Here is a 24473-nt window from a genome sequence, read left to right on the forward strand (position 1 = left end):
TGTCAACTAAAAAGTGATAATATTATAAAATACGGTGTCTTGAGTAAAGTTTTTAATAAAGACAAAACAAACCACATTTAATTTTAATGTTTCATAGCATTCGTCATTTTATTACAAAAGTTATGAAAATGTAGTAAGTACCTAAAAGAAGTAAGCATTAACATCTTTGCGTAGGCGGGCGATATCTTTACATTTTGAGGTATTTTTTTAGCAGATGCATAGTCAAAATATACTACACGAATCACGAAAGGTATTGCTGAATATTACTTAATTGGAGAGCCTACCCAGATACTAAATATGGTTACCGTAACGCCTTGATCGAACGATTAATGAATGAAACAAAATAGGTACTTTGCCTGCGACCACCTGTGGTCACATTACTCAATATTTCCACAAAAGAATGTCTATCCCAACCGCAGAAGGTGAGTGTAACAATAATCTAGTGTGACCTAGAATGTCCAGTAATTGTTTGCAATACAGTGCGCGGCAATTTGCTTTTGTACCCCAATCAACAGTAATACACCCGGCAACAGTAGATTTCTGTGCATTTCCCATTATGCACGACTATTATGCATCGTGGGTTTATGGAAATGACCAATACATGGCGGCCATTCATGAAATAATTGGTCGTGATTATTTTCAATTTTGCGGTTGTAGTCATTGTGAACTGAATTGAATTGAATTTAACCCTTGAATCATTTGAAGTGGACCAATTTATAGCACTTTTAACAACTTATAGACCGAGAGCTAAAGCTATATATGATACACAGATATTAATCCCCCTTCTAAGAGTACCTATGTATATAGTGCCAATTCATGTGTTTATGCAACACGTAATATAATTATTGATTATAACTACTACGTAAAGTTGTGACCTATGACACTAGCGGATGTAGGACTTGGTTATTTCGAAACACGACGGAAGATTGAATAATCCTGAGGTATACTGAAATTAGGGCATGATTTCCTCCTTCATTCAAAAGTAGGATTTTATAATTTGAAAAGATTCTTAGAAGTGAGCTCTCGTCATCTTATCTGCCTAGCCTTTTCCCAAACTATGTTGGGGTCGGCTTCCAGTATTAACCAGATGCAACTGGGTTTCAGTGTTTCCCAAGGATCGACTGCCTATATGAGCTCCTCAACCTAGTTACCTGGTCAACCCGATACCCCTCGGTAAGATTAGTTGTCAGACTTTGCTTCCTATTCGTATAGACTGCAAAGAGATGTTGACACGACAAAACTGTCCAACTTAAAGTCACTTAGAACTAAAACTGTCTTGAATACACAAGCTAACAAGAGCTAGGTTTGTATGTAAAAGCAACTATAGTGTTGCAACGCCTCGCCCCTGCAACTGCAATTATTTTACAACTGTTGCAAGTTCGTTGCACACTGCAAAATAGAGCAATTATCTGTCCGATCGAACATTGTGTTGGGAAATCGAATCGGATATGCCTTTTTTAGGATATTATGAACGTATCAAATGTACGTTGTTTTAATGTAAAACAATAGGGAATAATAAACAATAGTTTTTACAGTGTCTAATAGTACACACGAACTTTCCTGGAGGTATAGAATTAGTTTTTATTTAAAGAATAACTTGAACCCTTGTAAACTTTAATTTGAAAAATCATTTATGCAGCATTTAAAAAATCGGAAATTGGTAGGTACCATGTTTTTGAGTTCAAAGGGGTATTTGGAAGCTCAAAAGCAGGGTTTATTTATAAGCTTTCTCTAGCTACATACGATTATATAATAATTTGAAAAGTCATATCTTTTCACCAAGCTCTAACGCAGTGTAAGCGGCAAAAGTAATTTTCACCGTTTATTACGATCGGTATAAAACGTCCGCTAAAATAACAATGCTTCACAGCTGTTAATAACAAAACAACTTAGGTACAGTCAACAAGACAATACAGTTCATAACAATAGCTAAATGACCAGGTATCTACCTACAATCAAAATAACATAAGCCGGAACTAATTCGTAGGAAAACCTCATTTCTTTGTCCAGACTAATATTATAAGGAGGAAACATATCTAAGTTTGTTTGTAACCTCAAAGCTCCGCAACTACTGAATCGATTTGAAAAATTCTTTCACTGTCGGAAGCTATACCGTCCCCGGGTGACATAAGCTAGTTTTTTTATCTGAATAAGGCAAGTAAATCCTACAGGACGCGGGTGCAACCGCGGGAAACGGCTAGTCTCTCGTAAATTTCAAATGACTCATAGGTACTACCAAGAGCTTGGCATGATCGTTTAACTTTTTTTTATGAACGTGTGAAAAACATATGTAGATCTTTGCGATAAAATGGTAATGTCGTCATACCGTGTAACGGATCGACGAACCTCATTTTAATGATATAATGACGTTTACACTATTAATTTATCTTATTGTAATCAGTATAATTTTAAAATAACTTGTGATCATTCCTTGTGCCTATTTTTATGAACCACCTTTTCCATTTTTATTTGCAAATGTCAAAGAAATTAAAAACTATTTTATTTCATTATAATTTCGGTTTTGGAATTTGCAAACAAACTGGCTCTTATTAAAAATAAAACCAAGAATAACAATTGCAACTGAAATCATTATCACATAATTGCGAGCGAATTTGTCAGAACAAGAAATAAAATAAATCTTGTATTCATTGTTTTCAAGTCAATAGAGATATACTAAGTGAAAATAATTTCACTTTTTGTAACATTAAATTATGATTATGTAGATCCAAGGAGACATGTCGTGGGAGAAAATATACTTACATAATTCATTGCTATCGTACATTGATAAATTACGTGCATAATATGATAGAAGAATACGTCCCACTATGTTCACATGACTTGTTGTACCACCTACATACGGTACTAATTATTACACGAAATACGATGTTACTGTAATATTTACAATTTATAGATACGACATTGTATTGTAGTATACATACACCTAGCACAGAGTACCTACTTGTACAACCATGTCTTCTATGTACCTACACTGATTAGCAATGAACTCAGGGCCTCATTTTAAAATTATTAAATCATACATTGGTTACTTTGGCTGCGGTGGTAGCAAAATTTGTATTAAATGTAGCACCATTTAACTACATACATATAACGATAGCCGAAAAAAGTCGTGGTGGCCTAGTGGGTAAAAGACCAACCTCTCAAGTATGAGGGCGCGGGTTCGATCCCAGGTCAGGCAAGTACCAATGCAACTTTTCTAAGTTTGTATGTACTTTCTAAGTATATCTTAGACACCATTGACTGTGTTTCGGATGGCACATTAAACTGTAGGTCCCGGCTGTCATTAAACATCCTTGGCAGTCGTTACGGGTAGTCAGAAGCCAGTAAGTCTGACACCAGTCTAACCAAGGGGTATCGGGTTGCCCGGGTAACTGGGTTGAGGAGGTCAGATAGGCAGTCGCTTCTTGTAAAGCACTGGTACTCAGCTGAATCCGGTTAGACTGGAAGCCGACCCCAACATGATTGGGAAAAAGGCTCGGAGGATGATGATGATATAACGATAGCCGAACCATTTTCAGTTGCCAAATCGCTGATTTGACGAGTTGGTGAAAAGTAGGAATACGGCTGGTTATTTTCTGATGATCGTCATAGTAAAATGATGCAATTTACCCATACATTTGAAATAATCATGGCCAGTTACATAGCAATAAGGCATAAATTAAGACCTACCTCACTCATCCCGATTGATATAGACCTTCACTGTCCGACACATAAATTGATATGTTTTGCTATATAATTAATCAATCAATCAATGATCAATTTCTTCAATGACCATGTCCATGACATAAACTGACAGCTGAGATAAAAAAAAAAACAATATAAAAATGAATCATGCCCATTGTACATACGGTTCATTAAAATGATTAGTCCTCTTTAATTGCTATCGCCGGCATTTTATTATCTTGTATCTATAATTATAATTCTTCTGATACACAAGACATTGAATATCATTGTGACATGGTTGTACAATTTATTATGAGAAGAAAGTTGTAAAGTCATTAAAACTTCGTACCTATTTTGTCCGTAGACATTTTTACTAATTTATTCTTGAACTATAGTTTCTGCTATGTTTCTGTGGTTTCATCCAAGTCTCGTGAAAATTGTAACTTGCGCACCGGTAAAAATAAGCATGTATTCTTTCTCGGTAAATGATGATATAACACTGATATAATATTTGATATCGGTCCTATAGTTCCGTAAATTAGTTAGCCTATTCAATCAAACAAAGAAATTCTTCAGCTTTACAGTGTGAGGCTTTATAACGTGCACATATGGAAATGGTACATAGTTACACTGTATGTATTTTAACCAATTTACCCAATACCTACATAAAACTACTCTAAATATGAGTACCTATCATGGAATATGACAGATTTTTATATGACAGAACCCTCGAGACGCGGGTAAAGCCTTGGAAAACAGCTAGTTCCAGAAAAAAGCTGAAATGTCTTAACCTTAGCTTAGCTCTATGATAGCAATTTACTATCACAAAGACTTGTACTTTTCACATTAGCCAGATAATCAAAGAGATGCGTTTATAAAGGATAAATTAAGTCTGTAGCCATTCTTCGCGTGTCCAGACACAGATTATAATCACAGTTAATTGGTTCTGGTTATTATTTCATATTAATTATGCTTTTTACGACAGTTTTCCTCTGTTATCTTTTTTCTTTATTTTGTACTGTAAACACAGGCTTCTGAGTCACGGGTTAACGTTCACGTGATAGATTAAAGGTATTTGTTTTTTCTTAATAATTGTGCTGACTCGATCCACGTGGGCAATGTTTGTTTGGTCCCGGTAATATCGTTTGTCATCGATATTATCATATCAAAATAGATAATAATACATAATAATATAATAATACAGTAATGAAATTATTTGCCATATTTATAATACGATTTTTTTTAGTTGGTTGAATCTTACGAAGAAAATCTATGATTGATCAATAAAATGTAAAGGTCATTTTAAAATTATTTAGCAAGTCTTACAAAAGATTGTTTATTAATTAACCAGCTATGTGTTAATAAAACATTATTTTTATGTTGTTTGTCAAAGGCGGTATGTCAGGTTCAATATGTATAACGGTACGCTATAGTTCAAAAAACGGTAAACCATAGTTCAAAAACCTTAAGTTAATAATTTGTGATGTTACCGGATTACATATAATATTGTAATAAATGGTGTCTAAATTAGTTTGATTATATTATAAACTAGTTTGTTGGTTCAGCGACCTTCTGATCAAGTATTACAAAGATTTTGAAATATTCAAGTCAGTATTTGTCGTGAATTTGATGAGATAGCACCTATTGGTATGTGATTTTATTATTTTTAAAGTCTCTTTATTAATTTTAGAAAGGTTAAATTATAAAAATAATTAAGCTATTTTCAATGTTGTATCTATTCTGTTATATTTGTTCGTGTTGTTTTAATTTAAGGTAAACGTACCAATACTCGTCGGATTTCGGAAATCACCGACTTTGAAGCGCTACTGTGTGTTAAATATTCAACAGAAAATGAAAATTTTTGCATGACGTGATAGAGTATTTATTCGTTATTCTAAGTAACTAATGTTTTTTTAATCTTTTTCATGGGTTTATGTACTTATTAAGGCAAAAGTAAAAAAAGGGCGATTTGTACCAATAGTCGTCTGATTTGTACGGATACTCGTCAAATATTCCCAGTACTCGTCAACTTTTAATGCTAATGTGAACTCTCTGCTCTTGAACATAAAGTTCAAGTTATGTACATTTTTTTTGTGGTTGAATTTGTTAAGCATACTTGTGCCCTCGAAACATTAGGTAGATAGATAGAAAACCAAATCCCTATTTAGAATAGCAGGTCATAATCTGTTAGAAGAGCAGGTATTCAATAAAACAGATACATAGTTGCATTTTAATTTATATTCCTATCTATCAAACGCTTGGAATCACAAAATCAGTCTATAAAATATATTTCGTAATCAATCATATAACCATGCAGTCATATGCATATGTACCACGAGTGAAATTATTACTATTAAAATATTTAAGAAAGAGTATACTGTCCCCCACCTCCGGCTGGCCGGAGTGAAGCACGACGGGGGATAGGTCTCCCGCCTCTTGGCTTGCCTTCATTGGCCCACCAGAGTGGAGTCGCTAGAGCAGGATTAGCAGCCCTGCTCGATTAGGTGCCTCGTGGTAAGTGGCGAGTGGGCCGGTGATGCTGGACAGGGAGCGCGTGATCTGCATTTAAAGTCCGCCGAGGTATCCTCACCCTTCAGCCGCTCATGCACCTGTTGCCCTCTTGTTGCGATTTAGCGACTGATTCCCGGGGGCCCAGTAAGTGAGGTGGTGAGTCTCCACCTGCCTTTTTTACATGTATTTAATACATTGTCATCGGCAGGTGCCATACTTCCCGTAGTTTCCCCATTCCTAGTCCATTAGAATCCCATCGCAATAAAGGGCTTCAGCGTGTTGGCTTCGGCCTCACGTTCGCCTTCCAAAAATCCGGGACCCTGTAGTCCCGAGGTCTGGAAGAGATATCTAATAATAATCTTAATTAGCCCCGCAGGACATCTGAGGCGGATGACGGGGAGTAGCGACCCCGCGGGGCTATATATACCGAGTACTCCAGGGAAAGTATACTGTCCCTGTCCTGCTTCACTCCGGCTGGACGGAGTGAAGCATGACAGGGGACATAGGTCTCCCGCCTCTGGCTTGCCTTCATTGGCCATCCTGAGTGGAGTCGCTAGAGCAGGGTTAGTAGCCCGGCTCGGAGGGTAGGTGCTTCGTAGTAAGTGACGATTGGGCCGGTGATGACCCGCAGGGAGCGCGTGATCTGCGTTTAAAGACCGCCAAGGTATCCTCACCCTTCAGTCGCTCATGTATTGCCCTCTTGTGACTGACTCCCGGGGGCCCAGTAAGTGAGCTGGCGAGCCTCCACCTGCCTTTTAACATGTATTTTATACATTGTCATCGGCAGGTGCCATAGTTCCCATAGTTTCCTATATCCACTAACATCCCAACGCAATAGCCCAAGTAGTTTTCCTCCATAGTTAGCAATTGGTTAGTACAGAACCGGGGATTGTCCTTGGGTTCATTTCTATAGTATATGTATACAGGGATAATCGTCGGTTTTGCGTCACCATTTCATTAAAGTTGTCTCAAAGGGCGTTTTAAATTTTCTTGCTGCATCTGATGTTGTGACCCCTTGATTTACAGCTTCTATGACTTTTAAAAGGCCCTCTTGCGTGAAGTTTCTTTCAAGTATGATCTGCTATTAAAATTACGACCATGCAATCACTAGGTACATACAATCTATATAAATAAAAATGAATTGTTGTTCGTTAGTCTGATTAAAACTCGAGAACAGCTAGGCCGATTGACCTGAATTTGGTTTTAAAATGTTTGTCGTAGTCCAGGGTAGGTCTAAACGGTGAGCAAATAAGGAAGTATTGCGAAAATTAAAAAAAGTATTGTGTCGTGTGTTTGTGACTTACTAAATATGCCTCCAATAATTAGGCGGTACGAAGTTCGCCGGGTCAGCTAGTATTAGATAAAAAAATCTTATTCAGATTACTCTTTACCCATCAATATCGAATACGACAAATAAAGAAGTGACAGGGATGGAAGCTATGTCATCTTAGTTTTAAAACTGATTTTAATATTTTTTGCGTCAGAACTGACAAACAAATGACATAATTTTTATACAGGCGCTATTAAGACACGTTAGGGAGACGCGGTACAATACGCGTGATGACATGCAGTTATTTCTAACATAAAGCATAGTGTAAGAACAGGCAATTTTTGCTTGCCACAAATTGTAATCCAAGCGTAGTAGAAACAAAGGCTAGTGGTAGTTGTACCCAAAGCGGTAGATATGTATCGTGTGTCCTTAATCGAATGGCGGAGGCCTACAGCGGCCAATATATACCTAAAAACACACTCGCAGAAAGTGCAAAGTGCATACTTATAGAAAACAGAGGATTTAGCCATTAAGAAACATATTAAATGGATCGAATAACATGACTGTGTACGTGCATCTAGAACCAGCAGAGTAAACTTTACCCCTAAGAAAAAGCTTAAAAGAAACGCAGTTTTATCAACAAATGTAGTCTAAACCTTAAATATGTTTGTTCTAGAGAGTTAACAATTTTGTAAAAGTCCTGATATTAGCTATTTATTCGCATTTTGTACTGTAAAACACAAAATATCCTCATTATGACGAGTTTAGGTGCAACTTTTGAGCACGTCCCAGTAGTCGTCATAATAATTTTAAAATTGACGAGTTTTGGGTCAAATGGGAGTTTTAAAGTACCAATAGAGGTCACATTAAAAAAATATATCTTCTATGTTAAAAGTATTCCAAATTGCATATTACATAGTTAGCAAATTAACTTAACTATCTAATTAAACAAAGAAACATACCACAGACCCCACTGGAGTTATGTAAATCAAAACACAAAACCACGTGCTGAGTTTCACTTTTGACAGCTGAACTTCACGAAAAACTTTTTTGTTAGGGCACACACGTTTCGAATAACATATCTTAGACGCCATGACTGTTAAAACCCCGTATTGTCATTTCAATTGTGCAATATATTATCAACAATATGTTGACATATAAACCGCCCATTTTAAGTTCAGTAGAAATAATAAATAAAAGTTTTTAGATTGATTGACGACTATTGGGGCATGACGACTTCACCCGCGTTTACCTTATCATACGCTAGGCTCTTTTATGAAAGTAGGTTTTTTTGAACGACGATTTGGCAAAATCGAATTAATTATTAATATTAATTTAATTAATTCTGTTAATCTTATCTACCTCTTAAATTAAAAAGGTAGATTTGTGAAAACTCTGAATCTAGGGCTTGACGGGTGATTAAACATGTAGTAGGTAAGCTGTAAGCTAATAAAGTTATATGTAGAGTTCATTCAAACATGAGGTCTTATGCATACCCTATTTTTACGTATTTTCCTTGGCCTGTCATAATTCTTAATAATTTTCTTTTACATCTCTATTCTCCTGTTTATTCAACACCTATTCCTCATATAATTCTCAATAATGATGGATCAGTGGCGATGCTAGATACGACATAATGATGCTTATGAAGTAACTACCAGTTGTCTGCGAGATGACGAGATAAACATAGCCTTCGTAAGCGTGTAATCTCATAACCTTTATCTGGGTCGTGCAGTATCGATAGGTGTTAGATATCTGTAATTTAATTTCAAGTGCCCGAATCCTGAAGAAAATTAGATGAACCCAACCCAATTCTGGGTTAAGCTCGCCTTTGTACAGAAACTGTCTTAATTCTTTATATATTTATTGTTAAGAGTGCGATAAAGAATAAATAAATAAAAAATAATATTTAAAATGTTCGTAAAATCTTCTCTTTACAAAAACGTGACTTCATGAGCCCTCACTGTTAATGTAAATATTTAAAGTTTTGTTGAAATGAAGAAAATATGTGTCCAATGTAAAATGCGGACTATAATTATAATCACTATATTAAACTGTCATCACGCATATTTTCGTGTAAAAAAATATCCGGAAAAGTTTAAATTTTTTTCTTGTATAGACGGTTAGAATGGACGATATTAGACGATCGTTATATCCGCGTTTCAATATTGATACGCATGCATTTTTTTGGTATTTTTATTTAAATAGCTAAAGGTTAACAAAGGCTGATGATCTGAATCCAGATCAGATTTAGAAAATAGATTTATATAATAACATGTTTTTTTACTACATTTTAAAAGTCAATGCTATACAATTGGACCAGTTTGTTTTTTTAGAATACCATGTTATTTTGTTATCCGTTGCTTTTAGATTGCAAAATTATTCAAAAATTTAATAAATCACAACGTCCAAGAAGAAATGTTTTCGATTAAATATTGTAATAAAATCTGTACCTATCTTTGTGATATGATCCACACTACACCTAAAAATAAATGTTGCAATTATGCTAATACCAAATTCGTTTAATTCATGCGTAAATTGCAATATAATCAGCATGTATTTTAGTGTACTTACATGAATAGGAATTTGCTTATTGAGTATAACTGGTTACAAGTCTTCTTATGCATTATCCCAGTTAGGTATTAAATACTTGAGGAATAAATTACTAAAAGTGCGTTTATTATTGTTACAGATAACTCACGCTGCAAGGACAGGAACGAACCTCCATCGCACCGACCTTCTTGCCGTGATAACCTACACGGATGGAATGTCACTCACCAACTGACGTTTCAACGTAGCACTTGTATTTACGGCATTTTTAGTTCGTACAAAATCGGACAGTGAAAAACTATGCGGATAAGTTCCGAAAGTAGATAGTATTTGTATAAAAAAGGTTTTGTTTTTTGGTGTGATGGCGTTGTGGAAGTCTGTGGGTTTGTGGACAGTGTGTGTGGTGCTATGCCTGCTGGGCAAGATTTCGGGATTGGACAATGGACTCGCACTGACGCCGCCAATGGGCTGGCTCGCGTGGGAGCGGTTTAGATGCAACACCGACTGCAAAAATGATCCTGATAATTGTATAAGGTAAGTTTGTAACATTATTTTGTAGTGTCGGATTAAGCAAACTGGAGGTTTCCCAAGTTTTAAAAAGTAGTAAACTTCTTACCGATTTATCGTGACTGGACATCAAAACAGCGAAAACATTTTGTCAGTTTGGATGACCAGGGATTCTCTCAAAGTCTTAGTGCGGGGCCTTGCTACATGGTCAAATTCGGAAATGCTTGGTGTTTTCATTTGAATATTTAACAGTGTCCGTCTCTAGAAACAAGCTTTTTGACTCGTCAATCTTAGTCAGGAACAACAATTAATAATATTGTGAAATCTAGTCCCAAATCTAGTCCGACTGTTGAATTATTAAAATATTTAGGAAGTCACACCTGGTCGGTTGAACTTCAAGTTTTTAATAATGCATTATTTATTATTTTGTACGCGTTATATTGGTTATCATGTTTTTGTTGCTATTTAAAATATACCTATAAACGTACGATCCAGGAAAAAACCTTGAACCTTTACGGGTGCAAATATGCAATTTCCTGGTCAACAGTCTAACATAATCTACGATTAATAATAGTAAACAATATGGTTGATACACAAGAAATGTTTATATTAAATGCATCTTGTTTCTCGCTGTGGTTTTAAGTGAGGTTTATGTAATTTCCTTTAGTTAGCGGATACAACAATGTGTTTGAATTATGTTTTCCGACCATCGCTAGTTAATAAACTTTCCTGTAGCTTAGAGAGTTGTTGATGGTTTGAACGTAATTTATTCTGCGTGTCTTGTTTGGAAATGGATTTGATGTGTTTCTTGTTATCAAACTTAATTTCAGTTAATCATGTTTTTTATTATGATAATACATATAGATTAACGGTTATATTTTTTTTATGTGAAATGTAAACGCGCCCCTAGCCTTACCACAAAATTATAAATGCGAACGTAACTACATATGTTTGCCTTATGTATGCCTTCCGTTGTAAATGATATTTGGTGGGTACACAGTCTAAATCCTCAGAAAAGACATGGGTGACTTTCTACCCGGATTGGGAAAGTGATTTTCTCGACACAGGTCCCGCGAGAACAGCCAGATAACACAACATAATAAGTTTAAGGAACTAATCATTACTAAGTATGAATGAATCCCGTGTGTGCCTTTTATATGTTATTTCTTCGGCCAAAACTTGATCTCTCTATACATGACCTCATACCAAAATAACACATCAACAAATCCACAGTGACCGTCTATTCCGGACAATGACGGACATCCTGGTGTCCGAAGGGTACGCAGCCGCCGGGTACGAGTACATCAACGTGGATGACTGCTGGCCCGAACGGGAACGCAACGCGCGCGGCCAACTCGTGCCCGATCGGGAACGGTTCCCCTATGGCATGAAGAGCTTGGCTGATTATGTGAGTGTTTTTGCTTGTTTTTTTTTTTTATAACCGGATTTCCTCTGGTATTTTTAAGCGACTTCAAAAAAGGAGGTTATCCGTTTAAAACTTTATTGACCTTGATAGTTTTTAGTCTTCGTGTCCTTACGACGATCTTATCATATAGGTATGTTTGTGTTTGTTCAGTCACCCCTACGTGTATTATATTAATACTGACCATTTACTTGCTCCAACCTTTTACAGCCTTCGTTAAGATGTTAAGAAGAAAATTCATGTTATAAGATTTATATACCTTAGGATTAGGATCAAACTATTACCAACAGCTATAATTACTCGGCTTGTAAATTCCTAACATTTTCATAACATCCAGTCAGCTTAGTTTTCGTAACTGAATGAGATTGGTTAGTCAATCGTGTGTACTATACATTCATAATCTAACGTCGTAATCAGGCAGCTAAATCACTGTTTACTAATATTATCCAATATTTGGTGTTTGGTGGTAATAATGATGAGACAATTTGGTTTGTGAAGAAAGAATTTTGTTAGCTTTTTAATTAATATCATCAGCTGTGGTTTGCTACTGTTGGATACTATGGTATGCTTTCGAAATCGTTCTATTTCAAAATAGTCCTAATATACAATGATTTTGCAAATTGAAAATCAGTAACCCATGTGGACTTGCATCTCTGAGCTCTTCAGCAATAATCTCGAGCTTAGATGCTGATTTATGAATTCCATAACTGTATTTAGTATTTAGATCACATTATCACCTCATCATCTTTATCCACTTAAAACTACGCAGCGATCATAAATCGATACTTAACCGATAATCGCAACACATTACATCGACAATTTAAAACAGCTATTGATGTTCAATTTTTCCTCGAACACAGAGCATATGCTGTATAGTTTTTGTACATTGGCCTGTGCACACGCATCATTGCAGTCCAAAGATTCATTGAACCGTTGAGATTACTTAACTCGATGTTATTATGTTCGTTCGTATGATTTACTGCAGTTAGGAATAGATGCAATCACGAATGTTACTTGAGAACCGTTTTAATAAGCTGAAAAAAGCAATTCGGTGATCAGTAAATTAGCTGGAATTTCGTGTTTACTTTATGCGTTAGTGATCCAAAATATTAACTAATCGGATTACTCGTTAATTTGATAGCGCAACTGACTTCAGTCTGTCTTCGAAGACTTATTGACATGTTTTCTTGTCAAAATATTGCATAAGTATTGTATAAAGGGGAGTGATTTTATTAGAAACCCATTTCATCTTTCACGACATCTTAATAAAAACTATGGCTTATTAAAAAAAGTGACATTTTAGTTTATAAAAGAGTTTGTTTTTCTAACGCTACACCCAAAGCTAAACAAAACACGCGTATAGATTTTCGTCACGAACACAAAAGAGTTAGTGCACAGAGTACACCATTACCTAACAAGTTGAAATAGTACTCGCTCGGTTTTTACACTGGTCTTATAGACAACCTATTGTTTGCCTTGTTAGACTGTGTCTGAAAACTTTTCATGCATCGTTTGTTTATTGTTTGGTCACTCTCACGGTGAAACTTTGGGCTCACGATTAAACGTGATGTTGATTTGCTTCAAATAAATATTGGTTAGTATTTTTAACCAACATCAAAAAAAGAGGAGGTTTTCATTTCGGATGTTTTTTTTTTGTCTGTCTCTTTGTGGTAAATTGGGAAGTTGTTAATATGAATATAATATGAAATTCATGTTTTCTTAAGACTTGTTTCCTGTTAAAAGTCTAAGTTAAATATATAATTTTATTTATCGAAAGATGCAAAAGGTATTTAAATGAAAAAATAAATATTATTATTCTACCTGCTGTTTTGTTTAATAACAAAAACCATGTAATTGCTAATTGAAGCTTGAACAAAAAGTTTTCTTCAGTGTCAGTGACTCCTTGTAATCTCAATGTCAGTTGTCAGTGTCATCTTTATATTGGTCATTTGAATGATATCTTTATCGAAAAGAAATAATGAATCATCGATCAGTTTGTATTACAACATCCATAAATCACTTAAAGAAATATAAGATTAATTACAGATGTAGGCATCTTTGCAAATGCAAATAAGAGAGACGGGGTTTTTTCATTGTTTATCGTGAATTGACCAAAAGGTTAAAGTTGGAGATAAAACCGAAACCCATATTATTTTGGTAGGCGAGGTAGAATTACCTACTATTAGATAAGAATAGAAATCGAGATACTGGAAAATTTGTAAACGATAGGAAAGGGCGATTTATTAGAGCAATTGATATTAATAATAATTAAGGTGAAGAGCAAGACAGCGACTACAATGGAAACCCTTGACCCGTCTTTACACACAGCACGTTCCTCCCATAGGTATTAAGTAGAACATGATAAAACAAATAGGCATCAATTAAAAACAATAGAGCATGTCATTATAAATTCTGCAGTATGTTGGTTATTAGAGCCTTGGGGCAAGGCTATTATTGATACGTGCTATTTAGAGATGCAAGCCTCAAGGGATTCTATCAAAGCCACGGAGAACGATGTAAGAATGATAAATAGTGAGATGTCTTTTAAAATAGCTGGTAGTCATTACGATGATATTAATAGTTGCTGAGATTAATGATAATGTTGAAGTTTAGAGTTCAATGTAAGATAGGATAAATTAAAGATTATGAGATCAGAGACAAAATTAAATTGTACCTAAAATAATGAAAAATATCTGGAGTGCCGCATTTATAGTTCCATCTGGTTCTCACACTAAAAGAATTATGGTCATTAAACGATCATAATAGGGCCTGATAACTTTTTGTTCTCACAGGTTAATATTGAGCAATATTGTAGTAGCTACTATGTTATAGTTTACACATAGTGTCTGGTAGACAGAGCTTTATATTCTACAAGATAAATCACCATTGACGAGTCCATAAAAACATTAATCTTAATCTTGTTACAAAACAGTGCTATTGTTAATTTTTCTTATGGTTACCAGTGTAATAATAGTACGCCTACTATTAATTTGCTAAAACAATGATAGCTATGCTGCCTACGGCGTTTTCAACCTTGGTATGGATGGTTTGGAAATCATACTTAACGAAAAAATGGTTATTGTAATTTGAGAAGATTTATTATTTTGACGTATAACAAGATGACAATTTATGGCAATGATTTAGTTTCAAAGGGAAGGTCATAGCTATCGTTTACTTAAATGACCATACTTAAATCTTATGGACCCCTATCAATCATTATTACCTTTACCTAGGGCTGCCATCCGTCCGGGTTTCCCCGGATTTGTCCTCGTTTTGAGGCCGTCCGGGGACCGTCCGGGCGGGGTTTCAAGAAGTGTCCGGGGAAAACCCGGACACTTTTCATGTAAGGAAGCACCTCATTGAATTTAAGTATATGATAATAGTAAATGGACTACAAATGCAGTATTATTTTGTTAAAAAAAATCGTACTCGTTCGGGGAAAAAATGCGATTTACGCCAAATGTCCGGGTTTTTTAAATGTTTGTCCGGGTTTGGCGAAATTAGAGATGGCAGCCCTACCTTTACCAAATGAATTATATGAGATTAAGACAATTATTGGCCTTTGTAATACCTGCCAGTTAAGCAACTAATGCTAAGAACTTAGGACAAACGCAATAACAGAAACAGGGAGTGACTGCATTAGCTCTGTGCGACGCTATTAAAATCAATATTCATCACGATGCAGATAACCAAAACAAACCAGCATAGTCGTGCTTACATATGATTAATATCTCAGATAAATGATGTGGTCTAGTAGGCGTCAATAAGTTCTCATGGGAACTCTAATAGTTCTTAAGTCCTTGATACACGCCCACTTCTGCATATCCTTATTCGTGATTACACTTAATGAAGTTAGGAGTACTACTTTACCTACATTGATTCTATCGTTGCAATATAAGCTTAGATGTAAATCAGATTCATCATCTCCCGAGCCTTTTTCGTAACTATGTTAGGGACGGGTCCGCTTCCAGTCTAACCCGATGCAGCTGAGTACCAGTTTTTTACAAGGAGCGACTGCCTATCTGACCTCCTCAACCCAGTTATCCCAGCAACTTACTGGCGTCTGACTACCCGTAACGACAGCCGAGGATGTTAAATGACAGGCTGGACCTACAGTTTAACGTGCCCCCCGAAACACAGATGTAAATCAGATTGCGAAACTTCATTTCGCAAATATTCTAGGTTACAGTAGATTTGGTGGCAGTAATATTTACTTTTTGAATTAATCATGCGTTGTAACCTTGCTTCTAATCCATTTAACTTAAGTCACTTTCAGATTATAAATGATATGCCACAACTAATGTCGTGTTAAGGTCTTTTTTGCCAATGTCGTGCGTTATTTTGTACTTAATAGCGTACTTACCTACTTAGATCGATGACAATCTAAGTGTTGAAGTGTTATTTCACAGTTCGTGAATTATTAAGTGGGCACTTTGGTTTTTGTCATCATAATGTATTTGGGGGCTTAAATACATAGAGCTATAGCACAACAAAAACAAAATATATCTCTCTTGTCAATGCTATAGCTCTATGTATTAAAGCCCCCAAATACATTATGATGACAAAAACCAAAGTGCCCACGATGTTTGATACGCATATATTCGTTTATTATAATCGTTTATTATAATATAATCGTATACAATTTATTGAGACAAATAAAAAGCGAAAAGAAAATTTTTCTTCAATGACAAAAATGTGACAGCCAAAGTCCAGCGGCGCGCGCAGCACGTCGCAGGTTGACATGGCGTCGTTTACATGGCGCTAACATTAAGGCACTTTGGTTTTTGTCATCATAATGTATTTGGGGGCTTAAATACATAGAGCTATAGCATTGACAAGAGAGATATATTTTGTTTTGTTCTAATTTTATTCGTATATCTAGAAGCTTCTTAATTAATTATGAGGTTTTTGGTTTCTGTATTTCGTCTGCGCGATTATCAACAACTTCTACAAACAAGTTAAGGCCAACACGTAAAAAGTCACATCGTTAGTGACCACACTAGAAATAAGTATCATGTCCAACGAAATGACCCGCAGTCATGTCACGAGTTACGCAACATACTTTTCGTCGAACAGTGTATATACAACTTTTTACCATCTGTCGTAAAACACTTAACTTTACCGTGTTTGTATAATGAGGATTACTTCCTGTGGAATTTCGTAAGAAATGACTAGAATACTCTTAGAATTTGGTAAACCAGAAACAGTCAAATAGTTGCAAGAAGTATCGCCTTCTAAAAGTGTTGGTCCTAACATCAACCCTTGTGGCATTCCACGGTGTTATAGAGAAACGTTTATGTTAATTAATAACTAAGTTGCGAAACGTTTTCTAATAAATTGTAGACACGTAAAACAGTAATTATGGTGAAGTAACAACGATTATCCGTGACATTTCTAATGTCACAATCGCCACCTATCATATCACGCTACCAGGAAATCATGATTCTGAGGGATTATCTCGTCTTCAAGTATTGCCAAAGTGCTGTTTTGGTAAATTGATTCTTACCGCAGTTTGCCCGCGGTTGGCGCGCGTGCCGAGAAAGTGGTGGTAGATCAATTACATGACATAATAGACATTCGTGAGATTTTTATTGTGTTGTGCTTATGTGTATGGGTTTTTTAAGTCTGTATTACGTATTGAATAGAGATAATAGTTGAGTAGAATTTTGTATGAATGTGCTTTTTGTTAAGTTGAAAGCTTTTTGGAAAATCCCTATTAGCAAAATCTTTTAGTAATATTTTGACGTATTCGTTGCTTAGGCATACTTATTATTATTTTTATTTTTTTGTGATCTTCATTTACAGTTTTGCATACATCCTCAATTCTAAAATCCTCATTTTACACAAATATGAAGGTACAACGTTGGCCGTTATACATATTTGTACATTAAGATGAGATAGTGCTAATTACTACAGCGTTAGAAAGCATATTTGTCTTCATAAAAGCTTGTGATGGATCGCTAGCATCAACACCGTTAATTCAAAGAAATCAGCACCTCGTGTGTCTGTGTCCAGTTAATCAAATAACTGTCATAAGTTAAACGCTAAGATTAAAATTTGTTTGCACTAGACTTTAGCACTTGCTACTGCTAATATGTAAGTGCTACGGTACTACTATTTGTTTGTACTGAGACAATAGATATTGAAATTAACGGAGTCTTTAACAGCTGTAATTTGTTTGCATTCGATGCCATTGTTTTTTCTTAGTATTAGGAGAACTTACTGTGATCAGACTTATTGAATTGTAAGTGTACTTAAACTAAACTTAAAGGGACTTAATGGCTATATTCAATTTGCATATCAATTGCTGCCATATTTTGAAGCATTTTGCTGGAGAAGAAACTTCTCATTCACAATAATCATTTTATGATCACAACGTTAAACATTTGCACTATCCAATATTTTTCCTAATGTTGCATTCAAAAAACTACTTTTTGCACACTTATCTTCAGTCACATCATCTTTGTTGTGAACAACCGCGAAAATTATCAGTTCAACGCACTTCGTCTACTGAATGTTCTTCAAGGCTATGTTGCCGTATAATTCAGCAGGACGTCAAGACTTTGTGACATTAATTGTCGGCATGAGTGTATTAATCACTCTCATCTAGTAATGCGTCTTGTGGGAGCACGAACCAATGAGTTATGTTTTGATTGACTAGTATATCTTTGACTGTTTATGGATTTATGTATATTGGTGTAGCTATTTCACTTCCATAAGAAGCTTCTCCAGTAGAGTAAGCCTGCTTATATGTGAAATATGATAGATCTAAAAATGGTATCTTTTCATCTTCACTTCTGAGATGATTTCTAAATGCATGCTGTTATCATTAATGTATGTATTAAAAACAATTCCGCCATGTATCCAATCATTTATTTGTGAAAGTGTATATTAGGTTATGTAACAAAATAAATTATCAAGTTTTCTATTTGTTCAATATTGCTTAGATAATATACAATCATACACTTTATTTAAGTCACATTAACTTTATTTTGCTCTCAAAACTTTCCTGAATTGGTCCATTGTTGTTTTAATCGAATCGTAATCCGGTACATTATCGAATTTGGAGAAAGTTACGCAGCCGTTGGAAAGACCTCAAATAGAATTGACACGACTAACCTCTACGGTCGCTAGGTGTTGTGTTTCATCTGTTTGTAAAATATACTAACATTCAGTGTGAACCTGTTTATTAATAAATTTCTTCCGTTACTACAACATTTGCGTTGATGATCAATGATAAAAAAGTTATGTATCTGTCGTCTTCTCTTCTTCTTAAATCTTAAAGTATATTTCAACATGTTTCGATTTTTATTCTAATTGATATTTATGTTTATAAATGTCCTTGTTATTCATTGCATCAATGTGTCTCAGCTGTCTCGATTTCTTAATACTATTAGTAATATTGATGAAGCTCGTTGCAGAAATTGTATTAATTTAGATTCGGATGATAAATCTGTTACATTGTATTTGTTAATTGCGTTATGATTTCTCCTAAACGATGCCTTTCAGAGCAATTGGAAGATGAATGTGAGTCTTTGTTTCGTCCATTATAGATGTCAAAGTATGATTATGACCATTGTTAAACTGTTAATGTAACTTGTGTTGCAAATTGAAAACTGGGTTAATATTTCTTAATAAGCTCGATGTTGATGACAGAGACTTCATAATTTCATTTTATTAATGAGAGGTGTTTTATGAATTACTTATCAACCTTGCGTGCAGAAAGGGTAAAAGTGTATGTATGTAGAGATTTCTGTTTGTCCCCAATGTTCATAAGTGTTTGAAGAATAAGAGGTTTTTGAAGACAGCGGTTACTTGATCCGCTGTTAAATTAATAGTTAAATATAGTTATATTTTTTATGTGATCCATTAGTGCTTTATGATAAATTACAATGAAGGATAACTAAAATAAAATAAAAACCTGAAGAGGTATTATATAGAAGTGATTCAACCTCAGTTCCTAATGCAAATATTTATCACCTTAAACCTAACCTAAAGACAGAGGTGAATAAACTTGGTATTTACAATATACGTTAGCGAAACCCATTTCGTTGACATAAGTGCTTAGCTTGACACTAAATGTGTACTTACAAATCAGCAGAGAAAATTGATCTCTATACTACTAAATACAATCAGGAGGAAAAATTGTTTTGTACATCTTTTTGTTTGTATCCTGCCCTAAAAACTACAAAACTACTGAACCGATTTGGGCAATTCTTTCGCTATTGGAAAATAGGAAAACTTGACTTTCTCCAGGGTATAGAGGCTATATTTTATCCGATAAGTTTGCATAGGACGCGGGTGAAACGTGGTAAATAGTTAGCTCTAGGGATCATAATATCATACTAAAGAGAATTATGTAATAACCTATCACAATTTTTATAGCAAAGAAACGGCTCTATGGCTTTTTACCGTGCTACTAACTCACTGTAATTAAAATGTACTAATTTGTACCGTAACGTTTCTATATTAACACTAAGTGCTCTTCGTTTTTCCTAAACTATAAACGCTTTATCACTTCCAACTAGTTTCCTGATTTCAGTACATTTTCTACGATTTCCTCGTCACAGTCTGACGTTTAGACAATAGCAATTACATCTAAAATATGTGCGAATTCATTGGTTTCTGTTTCTTTGGTTCACATCGTTTGAGGCGTACAATTGTTTGGTTCTGTAGTGAACGTTAGCTCTTTGCTGATTATATTGTTAGTATTTCTAATGATTGGTTTTGTCAAAAAGTTAATTATGAGGAATGTTGTCCTTAAACTGAGAATGGGACTGAGTCAGCCAAAACATGTCTGTACCATAAGGACTTCTCGATTTAATACTCTAGTTACATAAAATAATACGATTAACAACATGCGCATAACACAGATATAATAAACAGAGCTCTCTCTTAACCATTTTGCATTTCCCCAACGTTAATTTGATAACTTCCTACAGCTCATAATATCCAGGCTATTAACCTCCTTATGTGCACACAATAAGGCATAAAATACGACGCGCTATAAATTTCCAATCATCACGGATTGTGCCCACAAAATGTATGCAGATTGTGTACAAGATCTAGGCCTAGTAACCCGCTTTCCTTCAACCAAATCGTGCGTGATGCCACCGAATCATTTCTTGACGAGATAGACAAAGTTACGGATGGCAGACTGCAAATTGCATTGTGGCTGAGACTTTCTTTGCGATTCTGCCGAACTAGGTTAGGTCTGGAAATTTAATAGCCTAATTGGCCTGTTGGGTTCCTGAAATAATTGGATTGAACTTCGGTGGCAACCTTAACAATATTTTGAGGTTTATAGTAGCCGAACTAGTTTTATATCGAACATCTAGTTCTACTTTTTCTTTTACAACTTCATCTCTATCAATGTGATATTGAATAAAATCTAGTGAGGTTACTATTGATCCCACCCAAAACAAAAATGTGAAAGGCTGCCAAGTTCGATAATATGGGAATGCTTCGCCTATAAAAGACGTGAGATCTGAATAAGTACCAAGTTCCATACACATACCTCAGTTAAACCTATATGAAAAAAAAAAAAAAAAAAAAAAAAAAAAAAAAAAAAATAGTTACTTTATATGTTACTTGGCAAGTTTTCACACACGTTGTTATAAACCTACTAAATGCAATGAATCAAGTATATAATTTTCTATTAAAACTTGACAAGTAACATCATTAAAAAGTAACTATTTTTAACTGAGGTATGTGTATGGAACTTGGTACTTATTCAGATCTCACGTCTTTTATAGGCGAAGCATTCCCATATTATCGAACTTGGCAGCCTTTCACATTTTTGTTTTGGGTGGGATTTCATTTATTTTTGTAAGGTTGTTTATTTTATATGATTAAGTTAGTTAAGGAAATGTCTCATTTATACTATCTTTCAGATTTTTGAATATGCACTCTGCTTCTTACAAAGAAATGAACTAGAATAACTAAATGGACTAGATTTACCAACTGACATATATTATGTTCGTGGATCAAAGTTACACATTCGTTATTTTCGAAAGTGACTCACACTTGGCCGTTTTCAGATTTTTACTTTACTTTGACTAAATACAAACCTTTGTAACGAATTTCAGATCGGTACGACCATTCGAAGATATATTATATAAATATAGATAAAAGTTCGTTTTAGTTCCTTAGGGGTATAAATTTACACCGGGTATAAATTTACACCTTCATTATTTTGAAACTGACTCACACTTGGCCATTTTCAGATTTTTCCCTTTACCTTGACATAAAGACCTACCTCCATGCCAAATTTCAAGTCAATACGACCATTGGAAGTGGTCTAGGTTTTTGATGAGTGAGTCAGTCAGTCAGTCAGTCAGTGAGTGTATAGTAAAAATAGCGATTTTCTGACGTCAATATCTCAAGACCTACAATAGGTATATTAATGAAATTTTGTATTTTAGATAAGTGAGGGGGTCTCAACAGATACTAGAAATTTTATTTGCTCGAACTTGGCGGACACACTGCCGTGTGTCTAGATAAAACACGATTACTAGTATGCCCTACCTACTACTTTATTATATAATTTAACACTGTAAGCAATATCATAAAGGTTGTATCTCTTAAACAATGATTCTGTAACTAATATATGGTAAGTCTTGTTACGTTGAGTTCCGTTTTCTCTTCTATCTCGTTAACTTCGACGCCAATTTAAAACCTATATATTTCTTGGCTTCATACTATAGCTTACTTATGACTTATTTCTTACATTACTTCTTCCTGCCATAACTGCACTCAATGAAATCACCCTGAAAAGCACACGTGCAAAGTCACCTAAAAGTTGTTGATCATGACGCAACGTACGCAATAATTTACAAACAACTGATGTTCAGCAAAACCACGAGCAATTCTCATTACCTCGCTCCAGTTTATCTGTTGGGCGCCAATAACATTGATCTTGTATAACAAGCAAAAATAGCCTGCCTTGAGACACCGAAATAGCCTCTGATTGCCCATGAGCTGTCCTAAATAGGCGTTGTAAACGATATCAACAATTACGTTGTTTTAATGTTCAGTGGGTGTACATGTATTAACGAATTGACTTGTATGTGCAAAGCTTTACAAAGGTAGACAATGTTATATGGTTTTTGGTTGAGCAATGACATTAGCACAAAATTCAATTCATACAAATTTAAAGTACATAATTCACGTCATTTGTACGAGAGCGCGTTACAGATTCGGTTCAATGTCGTCTCATCGCTCGCCGTGAGAAAAACCGCGGCTACCTGCCCTGAAGGTCGCGGTAAAAGTGTAAAAAACGGCCAACGCCCAACTTGCCGATAACTAGGCCAAGTGTACGCCAATTAAAAGTCGATTGCACGGTGTGCGTAAACACGGAAACAGACTCGCTTTTCAATAGTTTTTTACAATTGAGGAATCTTCACGCTTTCATTGGATAGGAAATTGTTCGATTTGGATGAAAGAAGAACGCGGTTTAATTGAAAATGTTATGTTTTTTTCTTTGTCGGCGTTTTGCTTTGTCTATTTTGGACGCAGTTAATAGATCACATTCTAACGTCTGTCATATTACAACAACGTAGGTTTTTGATATGGCCTTAACATGCAGTGGTATGCAAAATTCTTGTCCAATCCATTATGCATGCAGCAAAAAGTCTACTCATGAATAGTTTTGCTATAAAACCACTTCAACACTTTAATTCGATCATCAAAATCAATTAATGTCCAAGTGAGTTATGTTGTGTATGTGCGAACAAAGGTTTGTTCTCGTTGTGAACACATTACCCTTTGGGAGAACGAATGCATTTGATACAGTGTCGTTTTGTACGTATTCGTGTCATGGATCACGCTTTGGATACGGCTGTGAGTCTGTGAGATACTTTTGTATTATACATAGGTGGTTTCGGTTGTTGCCAACGTAGAGAGCAGTTTCTACTGTAATCAGACTTATAAACCTTTCTGGTATGGTATGTGAGCATGAGCTCAGATTTCCCTAACATCTAAGTTTGTTACAAAAGTCTTAGTTTGCCGAAGGCTTTGTGATTTTTTGTTAGCTTATTTAGCTGCATCTTCTTTGAATTCATCTCTCGTACTACATTTCGAATCTCATTTTTAAACGTGTTACCACCAATGAAGATGTAAGCAACTTACGGCAGATATAAAGAGGAAAATAATGGGTAAAAGAATGTCTATTTCCCAACAAGTAAATAATTTTTCTATAGCATATGAACCTATATCAAAACGTCATACTACATAATAACGACTATGATACACAACATTGTAGTGTCGCTCAAACGCCAACGCTTTGCCGTTGATGTGCATGTGACCTTGACACTGCGTCGTGCTGTCTAGACTGACAGCTGTCAAATTGTATGGACAATAACTCGTGGCCTCATTGTATTTCCGTTTTCAGGTCATTCCAGTTAAAAAAATATATGTTTCATGTGGGAAAAACATAAATTGTTGTTGCAGCGGAAATAGGTGCCTAGTGCACTGTTTATGATTCATTGTGTTTGAGTTTTTAATTAAATGAAGTTGAAAGAAGATTTGGTT

The 24473-nt window shown here is 35.2% G+C and overlaps 1 protein-coding gene across 2 annotated transcripts in view; it reads left to right on the forward strand.

Annotated features, from left to right (window-relative positions):
- LOC124635683 (alpha-N-acetylgalactosaminidase) overlaps positions 1-24473 on the forward strand; it is a 67448-nt gene that overhangs the window by 26007 nt on the left and 16968 nt on the right. For both annotated transcript variants that reach the window (XM_047171627.1, XM_047171628.1), the window contains exons 2-3: positions 10155-10546; positions 11753-11927. In XM_047171627.1, coding sequence (XP_047027583.1) covers positions 10374-10546; positions 11753-11927 — 348 coding nt within the window. In that variant the 5' untranslated portion in view covers positions 10155-10373. The remainder of the gene's footprint in view (positions 1-10154; positions 10547-11752; positions 11928-24473) is intronic.

The sequence above is a fragment of the Helicoverpa zea genome, chromosome 13 (genome assembly GCF_022581195.2).
Source record: "Helicoverpa zea isolate HzStark_Cry1AcR chromosome 13, ilHelZeax1.1, whole genome shotgun sequence".
Classification (NCBI taxonomy): Eukaryota; Metazoa; Arthropoda; class Insecta; order Lepidoptera; family Noctuidae; genus Helicoverpa; species Helicoverpa zea.